Here is a 22,222-nt window from a genome sequence, read left to right as displayed (position 1 = left end):
AGCAGCTTCTCCCTGCCCCGCTTGGGTGATTGACAGCAGCTTCTCCCTGCACCGCTCGGGTGATTGACAGCAGCTTCTCCCTGCCCCGCTCAGGTGATTGACAGCAGCTTCTCCCTGCCCCGCTCGGGTGATTGACAGCAGCGTCTCCCTGCACCGCTCGGGTGATTGACAGCAGCGTCTCCCTGCACCGCTCGGGTGATTGACAGCAGCTTCTCCCTGCCTTGCTCGGGTGACTGACAGCTCTCGGCCGTGTGTGCACATAGCCGTACCGCACATCGGACATTCTCGTCCAGCTAATCGTTTGTTGTCCTTTCAGGGTCCAGCAAGGCGTCTCCCATCTACATCAGCTCCTACTCGTCACCAGCACGGGAGCAGAACAGGAGGCAACAGGTGAGCGGCCGCTCCAGGGTTTCATTGCATCGATTGCTGTTCGCAATATGATTAAAGGTATTCAACTGGGGTCCTACTACTTTAATAAGGGGCCACAGCCCCAACACACAGCCCACCCACCCAGGAGATCTCTCCACAGTTAAACATTCCCATCAGTCGGACCACCGACGTCCCCCCATCCCGGCACTAATAAGGGTCCTTCCATACAAGACAGGAACCCTGTGGAAGTTGTCCCTGTTCACACTCAGCACCAGCTGTGCGGATGGAGTGGAGACAATTGCGGAATGTTTCTGCTGATTTTTTCCAGTACATGACCTGTCCCTTTGTGTTGCAGATTCTCACCCCTTTTAATGTAAGGCAATCAGTATAACTTTACCAATGTGGATCCACCGCAAAATCCCCAAATGTCACCTGCACATTTCACCCTGCTCCAGATAGACAATCTGCAGCGTATCCGTCACATGTGAACGTGTCTATACACACAGATATTGCTGCTGATCCGCACCCGGTTTATGGTTTAATTCTCCAGTCCTAAAGCTTCGCACCTGATGGGTTTAGGCTTTTTATTTTTATTCTTAAGGATGTGCCAGAATAATGAGCCCGGCGTACCACGGTGAAGCTTCTGATAGGCTGGAGTGTCAAATAACCTGAATTTATAGATTGAATATTTCAGCGCTTTGCTTTTTCTGCCTTCAGCAATCATTACGTCTGATATCGCTGGGACGTTCGGCCGCTGTGTAATGATTAATTTTGTGTGAGGTGGAATACTGAACCTCCGGCAGCGAGTCCGCCTGCTCCTAGAAGCCTAAAAATCTGACATTAAATTACGCGGGGGGACATAGCCGGGGGGTGTACATCAATGGCCGCGGCGCTCCCCGTTTTCTGCGCTCGTGCTTGGATCCGCTGCGGCTTCTCTGAAAGTCTCATTCGATTTTTCACAGCAGAAAAAATGTGCAATTCGCCGAGTCCGAGTTAAAGCCTGGGTGTTTGTAGTAGGGGATCCGGGGCTCGGCGCCTGTCCTGGGAATCCACCTTCTGAAATGATAAATCAACATCCTCATGGATGCCGCCTGTGAGCCGGAAGAAACGTGCAGCCAATATCTGTCTTATCTGCCACTCCGCCTGATGCCATCTAGTGGTCATTTTAGGAGCTTACTTTTTTTTTTCCTTTAAACATTTGGGGATTGTATTCTAACACCTGGATCCGTGCACAATATTGTACATTGGTATACAATAGAAATATTGTCATTTCTAGAAGCACTAGACTTCTTAGTGTCACAGCAGAGACTTCTGCCTCCATCCTCCTCTCTACACTATGTTCAGGGGGAATATTGGAAGAGATCCGCAGTGTATGGAGACTTCTTACAAGTAGTGATACATGGGGGAAAAATAATATATGCGAATTGGAGACTCCCATACTGGGACAGAGACCCGTCTGTAGACTGCACCGTTTGGGTAATGTTTCATCACTTGGTTGCCTAAAGGAGCGCTCATAACGTAGAACAAGTTGTCATCTGGTCCCTTCAAAAATTGCAGATTTGGAAATTCCAAAAAGGTTTTCCAGTTTCAGGAAAAAAAGCTACCTGTCCCCCAGGCTGCAGTTTATCTTAAAAGAATGCAAACTGTGCTTTACTCCCCTTCCCCAGGTCCTCTTCTGAGTTTCTCTGCTCCTGCTGTACTTTTTTGTCTGCAGCCCTAACGTCACATCAACAGCTGCCGATCAGTGAGTTCAGCGGCTCATGAGAGATACTGAGCTCACTGATTGGCTGCAGCGCTGCTGACGTGACCTCAATGCTGCAGACAATACACAGGCAGCAGTGGGGACTCCGTGTCTCTCCATGGCTGGGTGGGTGTAGCTCTTTCTTTTTTTCTTTTTTTTTTTTTTAAAGAAAATGCGGCCCCAGGGACAGGTTTTTTGAAACCAGAAATCCTTATTCGGGGATTCATGCGGAGTGTTTGGAGTAGAAACTTGACAAAAATGCTCCAAATCCATCTCAAAAACTTTCCGGTCTGTGGTTATGTGCACACATAGAGGGTTTTTTTTTTAGGAGTAGTTGGAGCAGAAACAGACTCCAGAACCTTCTCAGGTAGGGTCTATAGTTGTAGTGGGATACTTCCTTTCATTAAAATGACACAGAGGTGTATGGAGACACTTATTTTTTTTTGTTTGTTTGTTTCTTATGGAACAATGACTAAATAGGCATATATCATAGATAAAAACTATATTATTGCTAAACTATTTTATTATTACATTGCTATTATTTGTTTATATTCATATCATTCTATTACTATTATTCTATATACTAATATTATTCTCACATTATTTTGTTACTAATATTCTATGTTCTTCTTTTACGTTAAAATCATTGTTTAATTTTATTACTATTCTATATTTTATTACTATTATTCTGTTATTATTGTTTTATTACCGGTACTATTATTATTCTATATTATTGTATCCCTATTATATATTATTATTTTATAACTTGTTCTATATTATTTTATTACTATTTTTATATTATTTTATCACTTATTATTCTATATTATTTTATAACTATTATTCTCTATTAGTATTACTGTAGCATTACTATATTAAACTATACCGTTGCCTTCTTCTTCTTGCAGCCTCATCAACTATACTATAGCCCCGAAGATTCAAATAGGAAAAATTATGACTCCTACCGGTTGTATTTGCAGTCTCCGCACAGCTACGAAGACCCGTATTTTGACGAGCGCGTTCAGTTCACGTCAACGGCCGATCAGAATGCACAATACGGACTAAAATCAACCACAAACTATGTTGACTTTTACTCCACTCGGAGGCCTTCCTATAGATCAGAACAGTACCCGGGGTCTCCGGACTCCTGGGTGTGAGATCGGGGAAGACCGCTCCACGGACTCCGTACTAGTAATCATGCTTGACTCGATTTTTTTTGAATGGCCTTATTTGATGTTTTTTTTTTACGGTTGGAAATAGAAAGTGAAATTTAAAAAAGAAAAAAAAAAAAGAGAAGGACCATGGTGGACGTGGTAATTTTATTTCAGAAGGTTTAGCCTGGACGAGTGGAAATGAAGCAAGAAGGATGTTTTTTGTATTTTTTTTGTTTGTTTTTTTGTTTGTTTTTTTCAGTGTTTTTTTATTTTATATTATTTTATTTTTTCAGTCTTATTTTTTATATTTTTTTATTTTTATCTTGCTCTTTTTGGTTGTAGCTCTTGCTGCTTGTAGTTCTGTAGTTTGGTGATGGTGCAAGCTATGTGAGGGAAGGTATGCGATTGATGGAGAAAAAAATGATTCTTGGGGAAATTGTCTATGGTCAAATCAAATCTTGATATTTTTTTTAAATGTGAATAAAGTCTCGTTCCAATTAGTTTGTACAGAAATACGGATCCAATGAATGCTTCTTTGTTTTATTGTTACTCGGTGTCAACCTTGTATGCTATCCTGTCTTGTAAATTTTTCTCACCAATGTAAATATAGCAATGCATTACCAGTCGCGGGTGCCATCGTTTGTATTGCAGTGTATCATTTGAAATCACTGAAAATCCAGAGATGTAAATCACGATATTAAACGCTAACATTTTTACACATAGATTCATTTAAGAATAGAAGATAATCTATGTTTTGTCCATTCCCTGCTCTTTCATAAGTCTCACTGCCATTTTCTATGCACATGGAAGATGAAATAAATGTGGACATGTCATCCACAGAAAATCAGCCTGTGTACCCGTCTGCTCCTCTGTTAGTCAAAGTCGTGTATGTGTTCTGTGTGTCTGCTGATGGCTATTTGTCCTGATCAGGTCTAGTAATTCCACATTAATTTTACATCATATAGTGGCTTGTGGATAAATATCTTGCTAAAATCCCCAAGTTCCCCTAATTCTGATGCCGTTTTCCATTTTGCTCTGTGTTGTTCCATTGCAAAGATATTCACATTTGTTTCTTTTGGAACACACTATGTGAAATCTCTGCTTTCAGTCCAACTGGCCATTCCTTCAGAGTCTTCTTTTAGGGACGTGTGCTTTTACTCCTCCCTTCCAGACGCTGCCAGTCACAGTTGCTAAGCTATGATTGGCAGCGTCTGGGAGGGTGTAGTGAAAGCACACACCTCCAAAGATGACTTTGTATAAATGCCAAGGCTGGAAGCAGAGATTTCACATACTGCTCTCCAGAAGAAACAAATGTGCATATTTCGGCAATGAAGCGACGCAGCGCAAAATGGAAAAAATCTGCAGAATCAGGGGAGCTCAGGGATTTTTACTAGGTATATAACTTAATTTTTTGAGCAAGTGACAGGTCTCCTTTAAAAAAAAAAAAAAAAAGGTAGTCTGGGGTTGGGGGAAAAAAGGGTTTTTTTCCTGCCAAAACAGCACTTATCTTGTTTAGGGTTCATTTTGATAATGTAGATCTTCCCTATAGTAAACACAGACAACAAATATCCCTGCACATCCTCTTTTAATCTTTTCCTTTTGTTTGAATATATTTTGTCTCGTATTAGAATGAGAAATATATAAGGAAATGTTCTCCGTGCGTCTTAGATCAACCTTCTCCTCATCACTGTTCCTTGCCTGGCTGCAGCAGAAACCTCCCCCCTTTGCCCTATAGGCAGTAGGACAGATTATCACGAAGTCCTTCTCCCTTGGTTAATGGAGTCGGCCTTCACTCGGCCAACAAATAAAAATGGGCTGATCACCAGGAGATTAAAGAGACTCTGTTAGCACAGAATGACTGTTCAAAATAAGTCTCGCGGCTCAGTGCTTCTCGATGGGGCCAATTATTTACATACACCTTCCCACTTTCTTGTTTTCTCTCTATCTCTACTCCCCTGTTCTTTGATTGACTGCTCTGGCTTCATAGTGCCAGAGAAGGGCAGAGATAGATGGAAACCAAGCAGGTGGGGAGGTGTATTTAAAGGACTGGTCCTGCAATGAAGCATCGAGCGCCTGTACTTGGTTTGAACAGTCATTCTGTGCGGACAGAGTCCCTTTAATCCCTGTGTTCTCTGCAGTCTGACAGTTTCAAGATAACATTTTCAGAAAATGAACCAGACAGTGAGAGCAACTATATTTCTTGATTAGTTTAAAAATTAATGGGATAAGAGCGTGACCACACTGACACTGCAGGAGCCGAACTCTCATCTCTCTTGCTCTCTCCTGTCTGCAGTGGCTGCTTGCTCCTGTGTGCAGTGAGTAGGTGCTGTAGACAGGAGAGAGGGATAAGTGTGCCCACACTGACACTGCAGAAGCCGAGCAGACATGCACCCAGTGTCAGTGTGGGCCCGCTCACATCTGTCTTGCTTGCTCTCCTCTCTGCAGTGGTTGCTTGCTCCTGTGTGCAATGAGTAGGTGCTGTAGACAGGAGAGAGGGATAAAAGTGTGCCCACACTGACACTGCAGAAACCAAATAGATGTGCACACAGTGTTAGTGTGGAATCACTCTCATTTCTCTCCTGTCTGCAGTGGTCGCTTGCTACTGTGTGATTCTGTGTGCAGCGAGTAGGCGCTGTAGACAGGAGAGCAGGATGAGAGCATGTCCAAACTGAAATAAAAAAACATTTTTCTGTCCCAACTGAAGAAGTAAAGTCTATACTACAGCTATGAGTTTTGTAGGGGCTAAGTCCCCCCTATAGGACTGTACTAGTAGTTTACATTTTAGGATTATAAGACTCCAGATAAAATCCGATCTTCCTGCAGCCAACACTCAGCTGAGTTTACTGCTCCTTCTGTTCCAAACCTCCGCACTTGTGGCTGCAGGCAGATCTGATTGTGTAATGTATAGTTACAGTGGGGCAAAAAAGTATTTAGTCAGTCAGCAATAGTGCAAGTTCCACCACTTAAAAAGATGAGAGGCGTCTGTAATTTACATCATAGGTAGACCTCAACTATGGGAGACAAACTGAGAAAAAAAAAATCCAGAAAATCACATTGTCTGTTTTTTTTATCATTTTATTTGCATATTATGGTGGAAAATAAGTATTTGGTCAGAAACAAACAATCAAGATTTCTGGCTCTCACAGACCTGTAACTTCTTCTTTCAGAGTCTCCTCTTTCCTCCACTCATTACCTGTAGTAATGGCACCTGTTTAAACTTGTTATCAGTATAAAAAGACACCTGTGCACACCCTCAAACAGTCTGACTCCAAACTCCACTATGGTGAAGACCAAAGAGCTGTCAAAGGACACCAGAAACAAAATTGTAGCCCTGCACCAGGCTGGGAAGACTGAATCTGCAATAGCCAACCAGCTTGGAGTGAAGAAATCAACAGTGGGAGCAATGATTAGAAAATGGAAGACATTCAAGACCACTGATAATCTCCCTCGATCTGGGGCTCCACGCAAAATCCCACCCCGTGGGGTCAGAATGATCCCAAGAACGGTGAGCAAAAATCCCAGAACCACGCGGGGGGACCTAGTGAATGAACTGCAGAGAGCTGGGACCAATGTAACAAGGCCTACCATAAGTAACACACTACGCCACCATGGACTCAGATCCTGCAGTGCCAGACGTGTCCCACTGCTTAAGCCAGTACATGTCCGGGCCCGTCTGAAGTTTGCTAGAGAGCATTTGGATGATCCAGAGGAGTTTTGGGAGAATGTCCTATGGTCTGATGAAACCAAACTGGAACTGTTTGGTAGAAACACAACTTGTCGTGTTTGGAGGAAAAAGAATACTGAGTTGCATCCATCAAACACCATACCTACTGTAAAGCATGGTGGTGGAAACATCATGCTTTGGGGCTGTTTCTCTGCAAAGGGGCCAGAACGACTGATCCGGGTACATGAAAGAATGAATGGGGCCATGTGAGATTTTGAGTGCAAACCTCCTTCCATCAGCAAGGGCATTGAAGATGAAACGTGGCTGGGTCTTTCAACATGACAATGATCCAAAGCACACCGCCAGGGCAACGAAGGAGTGGCTTCGTAAGAAGCATTTCAAGGTCCTGGAGTGGCCTAGCCAGTCTCCAGATCTCAACCCTATAGAAAACCTTTGGAGGGAGTTGAAAGTCCATGTTGCCAAGCGAAAAGCCAAAAACATCACTGCTCTAGAGGAGATCTGCATGGAGGAATGGGCCAAAATACCAACAACAGTGTGTGGCAACCTTGTGAAGACTTACAGAAAACGTTTGACCTCTGTCATTGCCAACAAAGGATGTATTACAAAGTATTGAGATGAAATTTTGTTTCTGACCAAATACTTATTTTCCACCATAATATGCAAATAAAATGATAAAAAAACAGACAATGTGATTTTCTGGATTTTTTTGTCTCAGTTTGTCTCCCATAGTTGAGGTCTACCTATGATGTAAATTACAGACGCCTCTCATCTTTTTAAGTGGTGGAACTTGCACTATTGCTGACTGACTAAATACTTTTTTGCCCCACTGTATATAGGGTTTTGTAGATCTGCTAAACTTTGGCTGTAAAAATACATTACAATGTTAATCAATGGTGCCACATGTATGTGTATTATTTTACTTTAACATGGAAGAATCTGGATTTGCAAAGGAAGAAATCTGCAGAAAACCAGCCGAGGAATCCATAGAAAAATCTGCACAATTTTATTACTGAATTTGCTGCAAAACACACAGCAGATACATCCTGCGTGGATGAACTCTTTTCTTGGCTCGGTCATCTGTGTTCTTGTATATATTTTTCTGTTATTTGTTTGAGGAGGAAAATAAAGGGATTTTCCCGGCTGAATGTAAACGTCTGCAGTCACATTATAAGGATTCCCCTCCATTGTCAGAGCGGTTGTTGCATGACCACAAGTCTGTGATTTTCATGCTGGTTGTCACGTGTTGGCCGACAAGGAACTTTTCCTGTTTCTCTTGAAGTTTTATTGAGGAGATGGATGGATAAGAAGCTAATCTGCTATTGTGCAAATCAAATGCTTGTGGTCATGTGGAAATATATGCTCAGTCTGGAAATCCCTTTATCCACCACCCAATAGGACTAACCCTGTGCACCAGCTATTTTAAAGGGGTCTGTCAGCTCATTTTTTTGCTATTTAATCTGAGATAGCACAATGTAGGGGCAGAGAGCCTGATTCCTGGGATGGGTCACTTGCTCAGCAGCTTGCTGTTGTTTCAGCACAATCAGTGTTTAATCGGCATGAGATTATGACTAGATGTCTCATGACAGGCAGTCCAGCTAATCTGTGCAACCCCTCCCCCACCACTGATTGGCTACTTCCTGTCAACAAGCTGCCAATCAGGGGTGTGGGCGAGGTTATGCACTGCTCAGAACTCTGACCACTGCTACACCTACAGCAGAGAAAACGTGGATTCTATCAAAACTGCACCAAACAGCCCAATAAGTGACACATCATTGGATTCGGGGTCTCTGCCACTACATAATGCAGCCCTCAGATTCCATATCAAAAACCTGCTGACAGATTCCCTTTAAGTCTCTGATGGATCCAGTCTTTCCATGCATTATGTAATGATACAGTGATCTGCTTGTTGCTCATTTGGTTATTATTTTAAATGGCTTCTCTTCTGGAAATACCGCTTAAATGGTAAAATGATCACAAAGTGCAAAATAAGAAAAAAAACAACAATCCCTCCCTTAACTTCGTCCTTTAATCCTATTTTGTCTCATTTTACAATTAAAATTGAAAAATATATAAATAAATGTTCTCTGTGCCTCATTCATTTAGTCTTGTCCCAATCTTCTTCCGCCTGTCTTTCCTGTGTGTTGTTGTAGGACACCTTGCTGCAGCAGGAGCCTCCCCCCTTTGCCTTGTCTGTATGCTGCTGAATGTTGTTTTCTCACGCCCCTTTTAGGAAGTTGAGTTTCAGCCTACTGTAAAATGGAACTGAGATTAACCCCTTTGACCTCTTCACGATCCCTACAAGTCGGACTGTTTAAGGATCAGGAGAAAATGCTGCGAACTAACAAACAGTGATCTTTATTGCTTCATTTAATCATTCGTTTCCAGGTTTGATGTTCCCTTAAAATCTTTATCACAAGACATTATAGCGCACGATTTCCTTTGGCAAGTTTCCTCTACGTGTTCTCATGTTTAGTGACTGCAGATATCATTGTGCAGGAAGGGTGAAGAGGTGAGCTGTGACACTACCTGCTGTGAATGGTGGATTCTGTTATCTCTCACTGTGATCTTATGATAATGAGGCGAAACGCCGGCTCCTGGCCAGAATCCAAGTAGAGGAGCACGACCTTGCTCAATGCAAGTATATTGAGTGATATTGACCTATGAAGAGAAAGAAAGGATCTCTAGATACAGAAATCCTAATAATTCTCCAGCCCGTGCTGAAGATAAAGCAATAACCCAAGATCCCAAAATCAAAATGAGCGGTTTAAGTATAAATTAAATTTTATTGCATAATAAATAAATAACAGATCAAAAAAGAAGTAAAACGGGCAAGATGAATGGCAGCTAAATATGACCGGTGTTACCAAAATACCACGGATGGAATAAATAAGATGGTAGTGCACCGGAATGAGCAACACGTGTCTCACAGTGAATCCTCGCACCAGGCTAAATAAGAAAGTGATCACAAGAAATGGATAACAAATCAGACCAGTGGGTCTGGTGGAAAATCAAGGCTACCACAAATGGGCAATATGGCCTAACGAGAAGCATATGGAAGTCAGATATAGAATGCCTATACAGAGAGAGCGATTTTGAACACCCGTATTGCCAGGTAAAGGTGTTGGGTAACAAGAATTTGCATGAGATTATTACCTTGAGCCATGGCGTGAACTCGTGCAGGGGTGCACCTGAGACACATGGGAGCCTCGACGCGCTTTTCACCGGCTTCGTCGTTAGGCGTGGGTAGGTTAAAAAGGCAGGGAATATTTATAAGAAGGATGTCAACTCTAGGTGAATCGGTGCGTTGCCAGCGTGATGCATCTTCCCCGGGCTGGCGTGTGCCCAGGACGATGGGAAGGAGGACGTGCATCATCACTTCCCATCACCAAGGCAATGCGTCCAGCCCGCGACGCCGGAGACACAGCGCACGTGTGGAGAGTGTCTGCGCAGAGCGGCTCCGGGCCAATGTGTCTGAGCGGGCCGGCACGTACCATGCATGACCAGGAGAGGAATAGATCACTCCCCCATCACCTTGGCAATGTGCGAAAAGAGGGCACATCGGTGTAAATAGCACACCAGTATGTACAGTTAGGTCCATTATATTGGACAGACAACATTTTTCTAATTTTGGTTATAGACATTACCACAATGAATTTTAAACAAAACAATTCAGATGCAGCTGAAGTTCAGACTTTCAGCTTTCATTTGAGGGTATCCACTAGGGTTGAGCGACTTTTGCTTTTTTAGGATCGAGTTGGGTTTTGTGAAACCCGACCTTCTCGAAAGTCGGATCGCGTGAAATCAGCCGATTCTACTGTAAAGCCGGGTTCCGGACCGGAACATGAAACCCAATGCAAGTCAATGTGGATTATTTTTTACATTTACTTAATCTCTCTCTCTCCTCCGTGCAAAGCATATGTTGTGTTTGACTGCGGAAATCACTGCAGCCCAAACGGTAATATGGCTCTGACGCCGCAGAAACCAGGCCGGAACCTATGTCATCACGCTGCCCACACTCCTTAATTGGCTGAAAAAATGGCGGGGAAGGCGTCATACAAAACGCGACTTTGGCGCCAAGATCGCCGATCCCACGCTGGAGTCGGATCGGGTTTCACGAAACCCGACTTTGCCAAAAGTCGGCGACTTTTGAAAATGAACGATCCGTTTCCCTCAACCCTAGTATCCACATTAAAATTGGTTGAAGGGTTTAGGAGTTTCAGCTCCTTAACATGTGCCACCCTGTTGTTAAAGGGACCAAAGTAATTGGACAATTGACTCCAAGGCTATTTCATGGACAGGTGTGGGCAATCCCTTCGTTATGTCATTCTCAATTAAGTAGATAAAAGGCCTGGAGTTGATTTGAGGTGTGGTGCTTGCATTTGGAAGGTTTTGTTGTGAAGTAAACATGCGGTCAAAGGAGCTCTCCATGCAGGTGAAACAAGCCATCCTTAAGCTGTGAAAATAAAAAAACATCCGAGAAATTGCTACAATATTAGGAGTGGCAAAATCTACAGTTTGGTACATCCTGAGAAAGAAAGAAAGCACTGGTGAACTCATCAATGCAAAAAGACCTGGGCGCCCACGGAAGACAACAGTGGTGGAGGATAGAAGAATAATCTCCATGGTGAATAGAAACCCCTTCACAACAGCCAACCAAGTGAACAGCACTCTCCAGGAGGTCGGCGTATCAATATCCAAATCTACCATAAAGAGAAGACTGCATGAAAGTAAATACAGAGGGTTCACTGCACGGTGCAAGCCACTCATAAGCATCAAGAATAAAAAGGCTAGACTGGACTTTGCTAAAAAACATCTGAAAAACCCAGCACAGTTCTGGAAGAACATTCTTTGGACAGATGAAACCAAGATCAACCTCTACCAGAATGATGGAAAGAGAAAAGTATGGCGAAGGCGTGGTACAGCTCATGATCCAAAGCATACCACATCATCTGTAAACCCGGCGGAGGCAGTGTGATGGCTTGGGCATGCATGGCTGCCAGTGGCACTGGGTCACTAGTGTTTATGGATGATGTGACACAGGACAGAAGCAGCCGAATGAATTCTGAGGTCTTCAGAGCCGCCATACTGTGTACTCAGATCCAGCCAAATGCAGCCAAACTGATTGGTCGTCGTTTCATCCTACAGATAGACAATGACCCAAAACATGAAGCCAAAGCAACCCAGGAGTTTATTAAAGCAAAGAAGTGGAATATTCTTGAATGGCCAAGTCAGTCACCTGATCTCAACCCAATTGAGCAGCATTTCACTTGTTAAAGACTAAACTTCAGACAGAAAGGCCCACAAACAAACAGCAACTGAAAACCACCGCAGTGAAGGCCTGGCAGAGCATCAAAAAGGAGGAAACACAGCGTCTGGTGATGTCCATGAGTTCAAGACTTCAGGCAGTCATTGCCAACAAAGGGTTTTCAACCAAGCACTAAAAATGAATATTTTAATTAAAATTATTGAATCTGTCCAATTACTTTTGGTCCCTTTAAAAACAGGGTGGCACAGGTTAAGGAGCTGAAACTCCTAAACCCTTCATCCAATTTTAATGTGGATACCCTCAAATGAAAGCTGAGAGTCTGAACATCAACTGCATCTGAATTGGTTTGTTTAAAATTCATTGTGGTAATGTCTATAACCAAAATTAGAAAAATGTTGTCTCTGTCCAAATATATATGGACCTAACTAAGTAAATATGCACTTAGGCATACAGCACAAAGTTGTTGTTTTAATGCTACAGTAAATAGATATAAAAGGCTTCCCTGTAGCAGCAGGGATTGCCGAATAGAATTAGCTGCTGCAGGGGGGTAAAGGGTAAATGAATTATATAGAAAACATGACAAGATGTTAATAATGATCAAACAAAGAAAAAGAAAACTGGTCTCATAACATAAAAAAAAAAACAAAATAAATTTGATGAAAAGACACACTGGTGAGAACATAATATAAAGAATATGACTTATCATAATAAACATACTCAAGATATCAATTTACAACATAATATTAACTATTTCAGCCATATAACACAAATATGAATATAAATTTCCTCGGAAATCTTGTTAATGGCCGAGAGTTGATGCCCATTCTAAGGCCGGCGTCACACTGGCGAGTTTTACGGACGTAAGAGCGCAGAAACTACGTCCGTAAAACTCGCATAACATACGGCACAATTATTCTCAATGGGGCTGCTCCTATCAGCCGTATATTACGGATCCGTAATATACGGCTTTCTACGGCCGTACAAAATCGCAGCATGCTGCGTTTGTCAGCGTATTGCGCAAAAAAATCGCTAATGAAAGTCTATGGGGGCGAGAAAAATACGGATTACACACGGACCAGCAGTGTGACTTGTGAGAAATACGCAGCGGTGTTAGTGAAAAGTCGGTAATTCAATTGCCGGCTTTTCATTTCTCCTGCACAAACCCGACAGGATATGAGACATGGTTTACATATAGTAAACCATCTCATATCCCCTTTTTTTTTTGCATATTCCACACTACTAATGTTAGTAGTGTGTATGTGCAAAATTTCAGCGCTGTAGCTGCTAAAATAAAGGGTTAAATGGCGGAAAAAATTGGCGTGGGCTCCCGCGCAATTTTCTCCGCCAGAGTGGTAAAGCCAGTGACTGAGGGCAGATATTAATAGCCTAGAGAGGGTCCATGGTTATTGGCCCCCCCCCCCCGTGGCTAAAAACATCTGCCCCCAGCCACCCCAGAAAAGGCACATCTGGAAGATGCGCCTATTCTGGCACTTGGCCACTCTCTTCCCACTCCCTGTAGCGGTGGGATATGGGGTAATGAAGGGTTAATGCCACCTTGCTATTGGAAGGTGACATTAAGCCAGATTAATAATGGAGAGGCGTCAATTATGACACCTATCCATTATTAATCCAATTGTTGGAAAGGGTTAAAAAACACACACACACATGATTTAAAAGTAGTTTAATGAAATAAACAGCGGTTGTTGTAATAATTTATTGTTCTCTCAATCCATCAGGAACACCCTCGCTTGGAAAAATAATAAACGCACAAGATACATACCTTCTGGTGAACCGTCTCGTCCCACGAAGTAATCCATCTGAAGGGGTTAACTAATATTACAGGCAGGAGCCCTGCTAAATGCAGCTGTGCTCCGTGCCTGTAATCCCCGGCGAATGAATGAAATGTAGGTCATTGACCTACATTTCCTTCAGTCGCGGTGATGTGCCCCCTGGTGGATGTCCTCATATGACCTGGAGCGTGGGAAAAAGTTCCCAGGCTGCAGTTCATGAGAACATCCACCAGAGGGCGCCTCACCGCGACTCAATGTAAGTACAGATCCTGCTTTCCTTTCAGCACCCGGGGATTACAGGCACGAGCGAGTGGTTTATCACAGCTCTGCCTGTAATATTAGTTAACCCCTTCAGATGGATTACTTCGTGGGACGAGACGGTTCACCAGAAGGTATGTATCTTGTGCGTTTATTATTTTTCCAAGTGAGGGTGTTCCTGATGGATTGAGAGAACAATAAATTATTACAACAACCGCTGTGTTTATTTCATTAAACTACTTTTAAATCATGTGTGTGTGTGTTTTTTAACCCTTTCCAACAATTGGATTAATAATGGATAGGTGTCATAATTGACGCCTCTCCATTATTAATCTGGCTTAATGTCACCTTACAATAGCAAGGTGGCATTAACCCTTCATTACCCCATATCCCACAGCTACAGGGAGTGGGAAGAGAGTGGCCAAGTGCCAGAATAGGCGCATCTTCCAGATGTGCCTTTTCTGGGGTGGCTGGGGGCAGGTGTTTGTAGCCACGGGGGGGCCAATAACCATGGACCCTCTTTAGGCTATTAATATCTGCCCTCAGTCACTGGCTTTACCATTCTGGCGGAGAAAATTGCGCGGGAGCCCACGCCAATTTTTTCCGCCATTTAACCCTTTATTTCAGCAGCTACAGCGCTGAAATTTTGCACATACACACTACTAACATTAGTAGTGTGGAATATGCAAAAAAAATGGGGATATGAGATGGTTTACTGTATGTAAACCATGTCTCATATCCTGTCGGGTTTGGGAAGGAGAAATGAGAAGCCGGCAATTGAATTACCGGCTGTTCACAGATATCGCGCTGAATGAAATCTAAATACAGAATATATATATATGTGTCTCAATGACATATATATATATATGTATATATGTTTTCCCGAACATTTGAGCACATAAATCCATTAGATGTCGGTTTTGCAAGCCTGCGCGAAAATCTCGCAGTACGGATGCCATACGGATTACATACGGAGGATGCCATGCGCAAAATACGCTGACACACCCTGACTACGGATCACTATTTTGGGAACATTTCTCCGTATTACGGCCGTAGTACGGACGTATAATACGTGACGTATTGTCTTACGCCAAGTGTGACGCCGGCCTAATAGGGAGTCCAAAGTGAAGAAACATGTCTTGTCAGGAGCCAAACTAGCACATCGGAAAACCTAGACTGATTCAGAAAAAGTATAATAGTGAAAAACCATAAATAAAAAATGATAAGCCCTGGCCTGATAAAAACAGCACACAAAAGTAAATTTAAAGGAAAGACTTGAAGCTGATGGCCTCATTGAGACCCCTTGGTGTTAGGGTGTCCAGTGTAACCATCCAACGTATTTTTTTTTTTTTTTCCTTACAGGAACGTGCCTGTCGTTCCTGGCTCTGACACCGGTGAATCTGCACAACGTACAGTGTGTACGGTGCGAGGATTCACATGTCTGCAGTCACATAGGGACTGCAGACTTGTGGATTTAGACCGGACAACCCCTTTAAGGCTCATTCAGCCATCAGTGAATATCAGTCTGCTCTCGGACCGCGGTGCATGGATCGGCCGTGGGTCTCCTGACCTGAACTCAGCAGCCTCAGAGCATGTATGCAGGTCACGAGATCGGCGCTCAGTCCATGCACTGCAGACCGACAATTACACTACTATAGAATAATAATGAAGATGTTTCCGAATCACATATACTCACTTGCATCAATCATTCTCTTTCCTCCTCCTTCCACCACACCAACCCAAATGTATAAGTTACTGGATGATCCTGAGCGCTGCTGCCTGATGTATTTGGACATTTGGTTCTGCAGCAGCTCAGGGTCATCCAGTCGCTTATACATATAGGTAGGGAAGGGGGAGGGGATGGCTGTATCATACAATCATGCTGAAATGGACTTAAGTTAGTTACTCACACAGCCAGTGGAGGCGCTGTACAGTCAAGAAAAATCTAATGGCTGCTTCAGTCCTGACCCAGCCTACTCACCCTGCCCACCTCCTCAGCAGCTTCCCTTCAGCAGCCTCCCCTCCCCAGACTGTCCACCCACATCTTCCTCACCCTGACCATCGCCTACTCAGCCTCACCCTGCCGCCACAACCTACTCACCCTACCTGCCTCCTCAGCAGCTTCCCTTCAGTAGCCTCATCAGCCTGTCCTCAGCAGCCTCCCCTCCCCAGACTGTCCACCCGCATCTTCCTCACCCTGACCGTCGACTACTCAGCCTCACCCTGCCGCCACAGCCTACTCGCCGTACCCGCCTCCTCAGCAACCTGCCCTCAGCAGCCTCCCTTCAGCAACCTGCTCTCAGCAGCCTCTCCTCATTTACCGCCTCCCATCCTCAGCAACCTCCCTCCCTCAGCCTGCCCTCAACAACCTCCCCTCTGCAGCCTGCCCTCAACAGCTTCCTCACACTATCCACCCACCTCTTCCTCACCTCACACTGTCCACCCACCTTTTCCTCACACTGTCCACCGCAGACTCCAATGGCGCTTGTCTCCCACTGTGCACATGCGACACGCTGCTCCGAGTCAGGAATTAAAATGGGCGCGCATGTCATCAGGACCATGATGCACCCGACTCTGGCTTAAAGGTCCAGCGCCCAATTCCATCCGCCGGGTGCATCAATAACACTGTAGGTGTATTTTTAAATGATTTAACTGCAGTGTCGTTATGCACCTGGCTTGGGGTGGCACGGCGGCCCTGATTACTGTTACCCCTAGACCCCTTCTTTGCTTCTGTTCATCAGGGCCCCATACACTAGAGAGGGCAGTATTGCCCTGATGGCGGCCCTGCCTGCAGGTAACTAATCCCTGATGTATAGCTGCGATGTGCCCTGGAGTGGGTGCATTTCACATAGAGCAAGGGGAATTTGCAGAATTCTATGGATGATGGTCGTAGTTCCCTTGGGTACAGGAAGCAATGTAGATAATGTCAATATTGCCAAGTTCACACTGGACAGAAATTATATAGATTTTCTCTGGATGTTTGGAAACAAACAGCTCCCACAGTATATAGTGAACACTGTACGCGGGATTTCTCCTAAAACGTCTCATTACTCTCGGGCTCGCATCCGTCGCTCAGGTCTGAACCTGCCAGAAGTCTATAGCACACAGGTGCGCCCTGTCATCTCTATTCATCTGATGTGTATTTTACCTTCACCGTGCTTACCGACATCTAATCCCACTCACCGATCAGCGCGAAGTCACTGCCTCGCCGTCACATTTGTGACGCCTGTGAACTGACACGTTCCCGGATTTCATGCTTTGTCTCTTTGTTGTGTCGGCTCAGCTGAAGCTCTTAGAGGAGGAAAATAGCAACAAAAACTCCGACGGTCGTTTCATCTGTAAAACCTGCAGTGGATGGAGCCCTGTAGGAAAGTGTAAAGGAAGAAGACCGGTTCACACTCCAGGTGCACTTCCATGCCCCAATGCAAAACCTACAACAGTGCCCCCAATTATCAGGCCTGTGATAGGACTTATCTTCCATATGGTCTAAAGGAGCCACCCTAGGCTCCATGGCTGGGAAGGGCCTGCTAACCCTGCCCCCACAGCAGTTACATCCCGGCTCCCATGTGTACCATTTGGCTTGCTTGCATCTCTTGGCAGAAAACGCACTTGCGGATTTGATGCGTATTTTGTGCAGACTTACTGCATCTATAATAATAAATAATAATAATAATTTTTTACCCCTGCGGATTTCTATAATGGAATGGGTACAAAAACGCTGCAGATCCGCACAAAAGAAGTGACATGCTACGTCTTTTAATCCGCAGCATTTCCGCGCGGAATTTTCCGGACGATTAGCACAGCATTTTTTTCCATTGATTTACATTGTACAGTAAATTGCTTGCAGATCTGCAGCGTTTCTGCGCGGATCCACAGGAAATCTGCAACGTGTGCACCTAGCCTCAATGGAACCACTTGACATTTTTTTTCAGCAGTATATGGACTCCAATGGTTCATAGTGACTTCATACTGTGATGATTGATGATGATGATGATGACTGGATGATGATGATGATTGAATGATGACTGGATGATGATGATGAAGGGATTATCACTGGATGATGGTTAGATGATGATTGGATGATGATGACGGTTGGATGATGATGATTGGATAATTGGATTATGATGATTGGATTATGATGATTGGATGATGATTATTATGATTGGATGATGATTATGATGCTTGGATGATGATGATTGGATGATGCTGATGGGATTATGATTGGATTATGGTTAAATGATGATTATTGGGTGATGATGATGATTAGATGATGATGATTGGATTATGATGATGATTGGATGATGATGGGGTGATTGGATGATGACGGTTGGATGATGATGATTGGATAACAATGATGATGATTGGATGATGATGATGATGATGATTGAATGACGATGATGATAATTGGATGATGATGATTGGATGACGATCATGATGATTGGATGACGATCATGATGATTGGATGATGATTAGATGATGATGATTGGATGATTATGAGATGGCAATAAGATGATTGGAAGATGATGATGTTGATTGAATGATGATGATGGGATTATGATTGGATGATGGTTAGATGATGATGATTACATGATTGGATGATGATGACAGTTAGATGATGATGATGATAATTGGATGATTGGATAATTGGATTATGATGATTGGATGATGATAATTATGATTGGATGATGATGATTATTATGACAATTGGATGATGATGATTGGATGATGATGGTTGGATGATGAAAATGAATGGATGATGATTGAATGATGATGGGATTATGATTGGATGATGGTTAAATGATGATGATTATTGGATGATGATGATTAGATGATTGGATGTTGATGATGATGAACAGCGACTAGAAAAATTCATCTTTTTAAGTCCTTTTCTTCCTCCCAGCAGCCTACAACTGCCAAACCACCAGGAGAAATCCCTTGCCAGGTTGGCCCTTTGGGCTTTATGGTTAATGAGGAATCTATTAATAATGTGCGGGAGGATGTAAATTTGTTATTAAGCCTCACGCAGTCCCCTGGTGATATTGGGGTTAGTGCTGGGGTCCCCACTACACTTTTTTTGGGGGTCAAGTCTACCTATGTGCCGCCTAGTTCCCCGGGTAATTTAATTGAGGTGTTCGAATACCAAGTTATCAGAGATGTGGAAGCGCTAATTTATAACAAATCCCCACATAATTTGAGTTCTACGGAGTTCGCCGCCCTAAAAGAAATACAGAGCTGGGCAGATATTGTCGTTCGGCCGGCAGATAAGGGCGGGAACACGGTGCTGTTGTTTAAGACAACTTTCCGATAGGAATACCTATGTGGTTTTGAAGGGAGATCCAACGAACAAAATAAAGGGTGAACTACGGCCTTTGCTCAGGGGCTATGTGGAATCGGGGATCTTATCCCAAAGGCAGGCTCAAAGGCTTTTACCTGAATTTCCAAGGAAACCACACTGGTACCAGATACCCAAGGTCCACAAGTCCCTGAGCAGACCGTCGGGCCACCCTATCGTCTCGGGGGTAGGCTCTGTTACAGAGCCTCTTTCTTGTTATCTGGATTGGTTACTCAATCCCCTTCTGTCCGATATGCCATCCTTTGTAAAAGATACAAGAGATTTTTTAAGAGCAATTCGCGGCTTTGTCTGGCAGGAGGGGTTTTGTTTAACATCAATTGATATTGAAAGTCTATACACTAGAATACCTCAGGCGTTGGGGGTGGAGGCAGTCAAAAAAATCCTAGTGAACACACCCACTGACCAAATCACGGTGGACTTTATCTGTGAAGGTTTGACCTTCATTCTGAACCACAATTCATTCAAATTTGATACGACATGGTACACACAAATAGAGGGCACGGCCATGGGCACGCCGGTAGCTTGTACGCTGGCAAATTTGTTCCTGGCCGTGTTCGAAGATCAATATGTCTATTCCATCGATAACCCATTCTTGAAACACATTAAGTTATATCTAAGATATGTCGACGACATCTTCATGGTGTGGGATGGTACCCAGGATGAGTTTGAAGCTTTTGTTCACCACCTGGGTGCATCCAACACCATGAACATGAGTTTCACCTCCAACTTTGGGGGAAATTAACTGGAATTTTTGGACATTAAGATAAGGGTGGAATCAGGGGACATTTGTACTGAGATTTATCGGAAGCCCACAGCATCTAATTCATTGTTACACTACAATAGTGCTCACCCAGTATATACTAGGCATGCTCTACCGTTTAGACAGTTCTTAAGGGTTAAAAGAGTTAATAATACTGAAGGGGGATTTAAGCATCAATCACAGGACCTTTACGTGAGGTTTGTTCAACGAGGCTATCCTCGCCCTGTTTTAGACAGGGCATTGGATAGAGCCATAAGGGATAATGGGCACCCTGGGGGACATGCGGCAAACAGTAGACAAACAAAAGGAATAAAAAATTTGTTTTTAGTTTTAAGTATAGCCCTATGGATGCTCAAATTAGGCAGGCAGTGAGGAAAAATTGACATATCCTGGGAGGTGATGCCGATTTGAAGGAGATGGTAGAAAATGGCCCGCTCTTTGCTTGTAGACGTGGTAAGAACATTAAGGATTTGCTTGTACAAAATCGTTTTGAAACAAGAAAAGATAGTTGGTTGGAAACCGGCATTCCCAAAGGAAATTTTAAATGTGGCCAGTGTAATTTTTGCCATTTGCATCTTACAGGTGATAGAGTGCAAGTGGGTCCCATTTATCATCAGGTTCGGGATTTCATTTCATGTCGTACTACACACGTTGTCTATATTATTTTTTGCCCATGTGGGCTATTTTATATAGGCAAAACAATTCGACCTTTATTTAAAAGAATCAGGGAACACTTGCACTCTATTCGCACCGGGAAGGGAGCCCCCCGTCTGATCGCTCATGTCAGACAAGTACATGCAGGTGATGTAAATATGTTGCGTTTTGCGGGATTAGAACGTGTGGATACACCACGCCACGGAGGAGATTGGCACCGGCTTCTCTTGAGAAGAGAGGCCAGGTGGATAATACGCACTAACGCCGCTGGACCCGTCGGGTTTAATGACAAAATCGATATGGCGGTTTTTTTTGTAAAATTGTGATTTTTGTACTTCTGTAAATAGGTCTTTTTGTACTGTTGTTTTTATGTTATTTTAAGTCACATGTAAATTGCTCTGTTGGGCGGAACTTTTGGCTATGATGCAGGACGTGTGGGAGTTTACCTTGAACCGGCACAGGTGAAAAGGGATCTCCCCGCTTCCTGCTATCAGGACCCGTAGAAGCGCTTGTCAGCGCGAAACGGCCGTCGTCCGTCATCCTCCACTCCCCTCCCTGCTAAGATTGTCCATGTTTGAATAAAGGACTGGATTTTACCTGACCGGTGAGTGCGTTCCTCTCTCTTCTCTTGTATTTGGATATTGATCATCTGGATTTTCTTTGGACACTGCACCACTGAAGTCATCGGAAGGGACCCTCAGCATTACCTGGGTGTTATACACGGCAGTCTGACTGGTTGCAGCTGTGCGGAGGTGCCTTTTCTCTTTTCATTTTGTAACGATGATGAACATTGGATGATGACTGAAAAATGATGATGATTGGATAATGATAATTGCTAAAACAGTAGGAAGAGCCATAATAAAAAAGATTGTGTTTTACTCCCGTGTCCAAACATGTTGTGTCAGCTTTATTAAAGTATTCATGCCTGGACTGTAAATACTCCAAATTATTGGCACGTTTTTGTGCATTTTGTGATGTCTAGTTTTAGAAAATTTAGCATAAGAGCATGGCTTTAAATGAGACAAAGTGGACCAAATTGCTCCAAAATGTAGACGCGTTTCGGGCACTTGGATTTAAACCAAGTCTACGAGCGCAAGTTGCTCTCGAAACGCGTCTGGTGATGAGACCCTCCAAGTCCCCACCTCACACCTTAGATTGTTGATGTGCATTTTTTTTCTTTTTCACATATTTTAAG

General features: G+C 43.6%; 1 protein-coding gene and 1 long non-coding RNA gene across 13 annotated transcripts in view; one reads left to right on the top strand and one right to left on the bottom strand.

Moving 5' to 3' along the window:
• The window catches only part of PKP4 (plakophilin 4), a 237,583-nt gene extending 233,475 nt beyond the window's left edge, over window positions 1-4,108 (top strand). For 9 of the 12 annotated variants that reach the window (XM_077272904.1, XM_077272900.1, XM_077272902.1 and 6 more), the window contains 2 exons: window positions 317-390; window positions 3,016-4,108. In XM_077272904.1, the coding sequence (XP_077129019.1) occupies window positions 317-390; window positions 3,016-3,264 (323 nt within the window). In that variant the 3' untranslated portion in view covers window positions 3,265-4,108. Of the gene's footprint in view, window positions 1-316; window positions 448-3,015 lie in introns of all 12 variants that reach the window. The other 3 variants (XM_077272907.1, XM_077272906.1, XM_077272905.1) reach the window with 1 other exon arrangement.
• Window positions 4,109-9,214: 5,106 nt separating this feature from the next.
• LOC143785993 (uncharacterized) lies at window positions 9,215-21,803 on the bottom strand. Its single transcript, XR_013218192.1, has 3 exons — window positions 21,625-21,803; window positions 17,444-17,622; window positions 9,215-9,604 (listed from the first exon to the last, which is right to left on the bottom strand). It is a non-coding gene; the product is annotated as an uncharacterized LOC143785993 (long non-coding RNA).
• Between the last annotated feature and the right edge of the window lie 419 nt (window positions 21,804-22,222).

The sequence above is a fragment of the Ranitomeya variabilis genome, chromosome 7 (assembly GCF_051348905.1).
Source record: "Ranitomeya variabilis isolate aRanVar5 chromosome 7, aRanVar5.hap1, whole genome shotgun sequence".
Taxonomy (NCBI): domain Eukaryota; kingdom Metazoa; phylum Chordata; class Amphibia; order Anura; family Dendrobatidae; genus Ranitomeya; species Ranitomeya variabilis.
The sequence above is the reverse complement of the archived record's forward strand: the minus strand, read 5'-3'. Positions and strand labels throughout refer to the sequence as shown.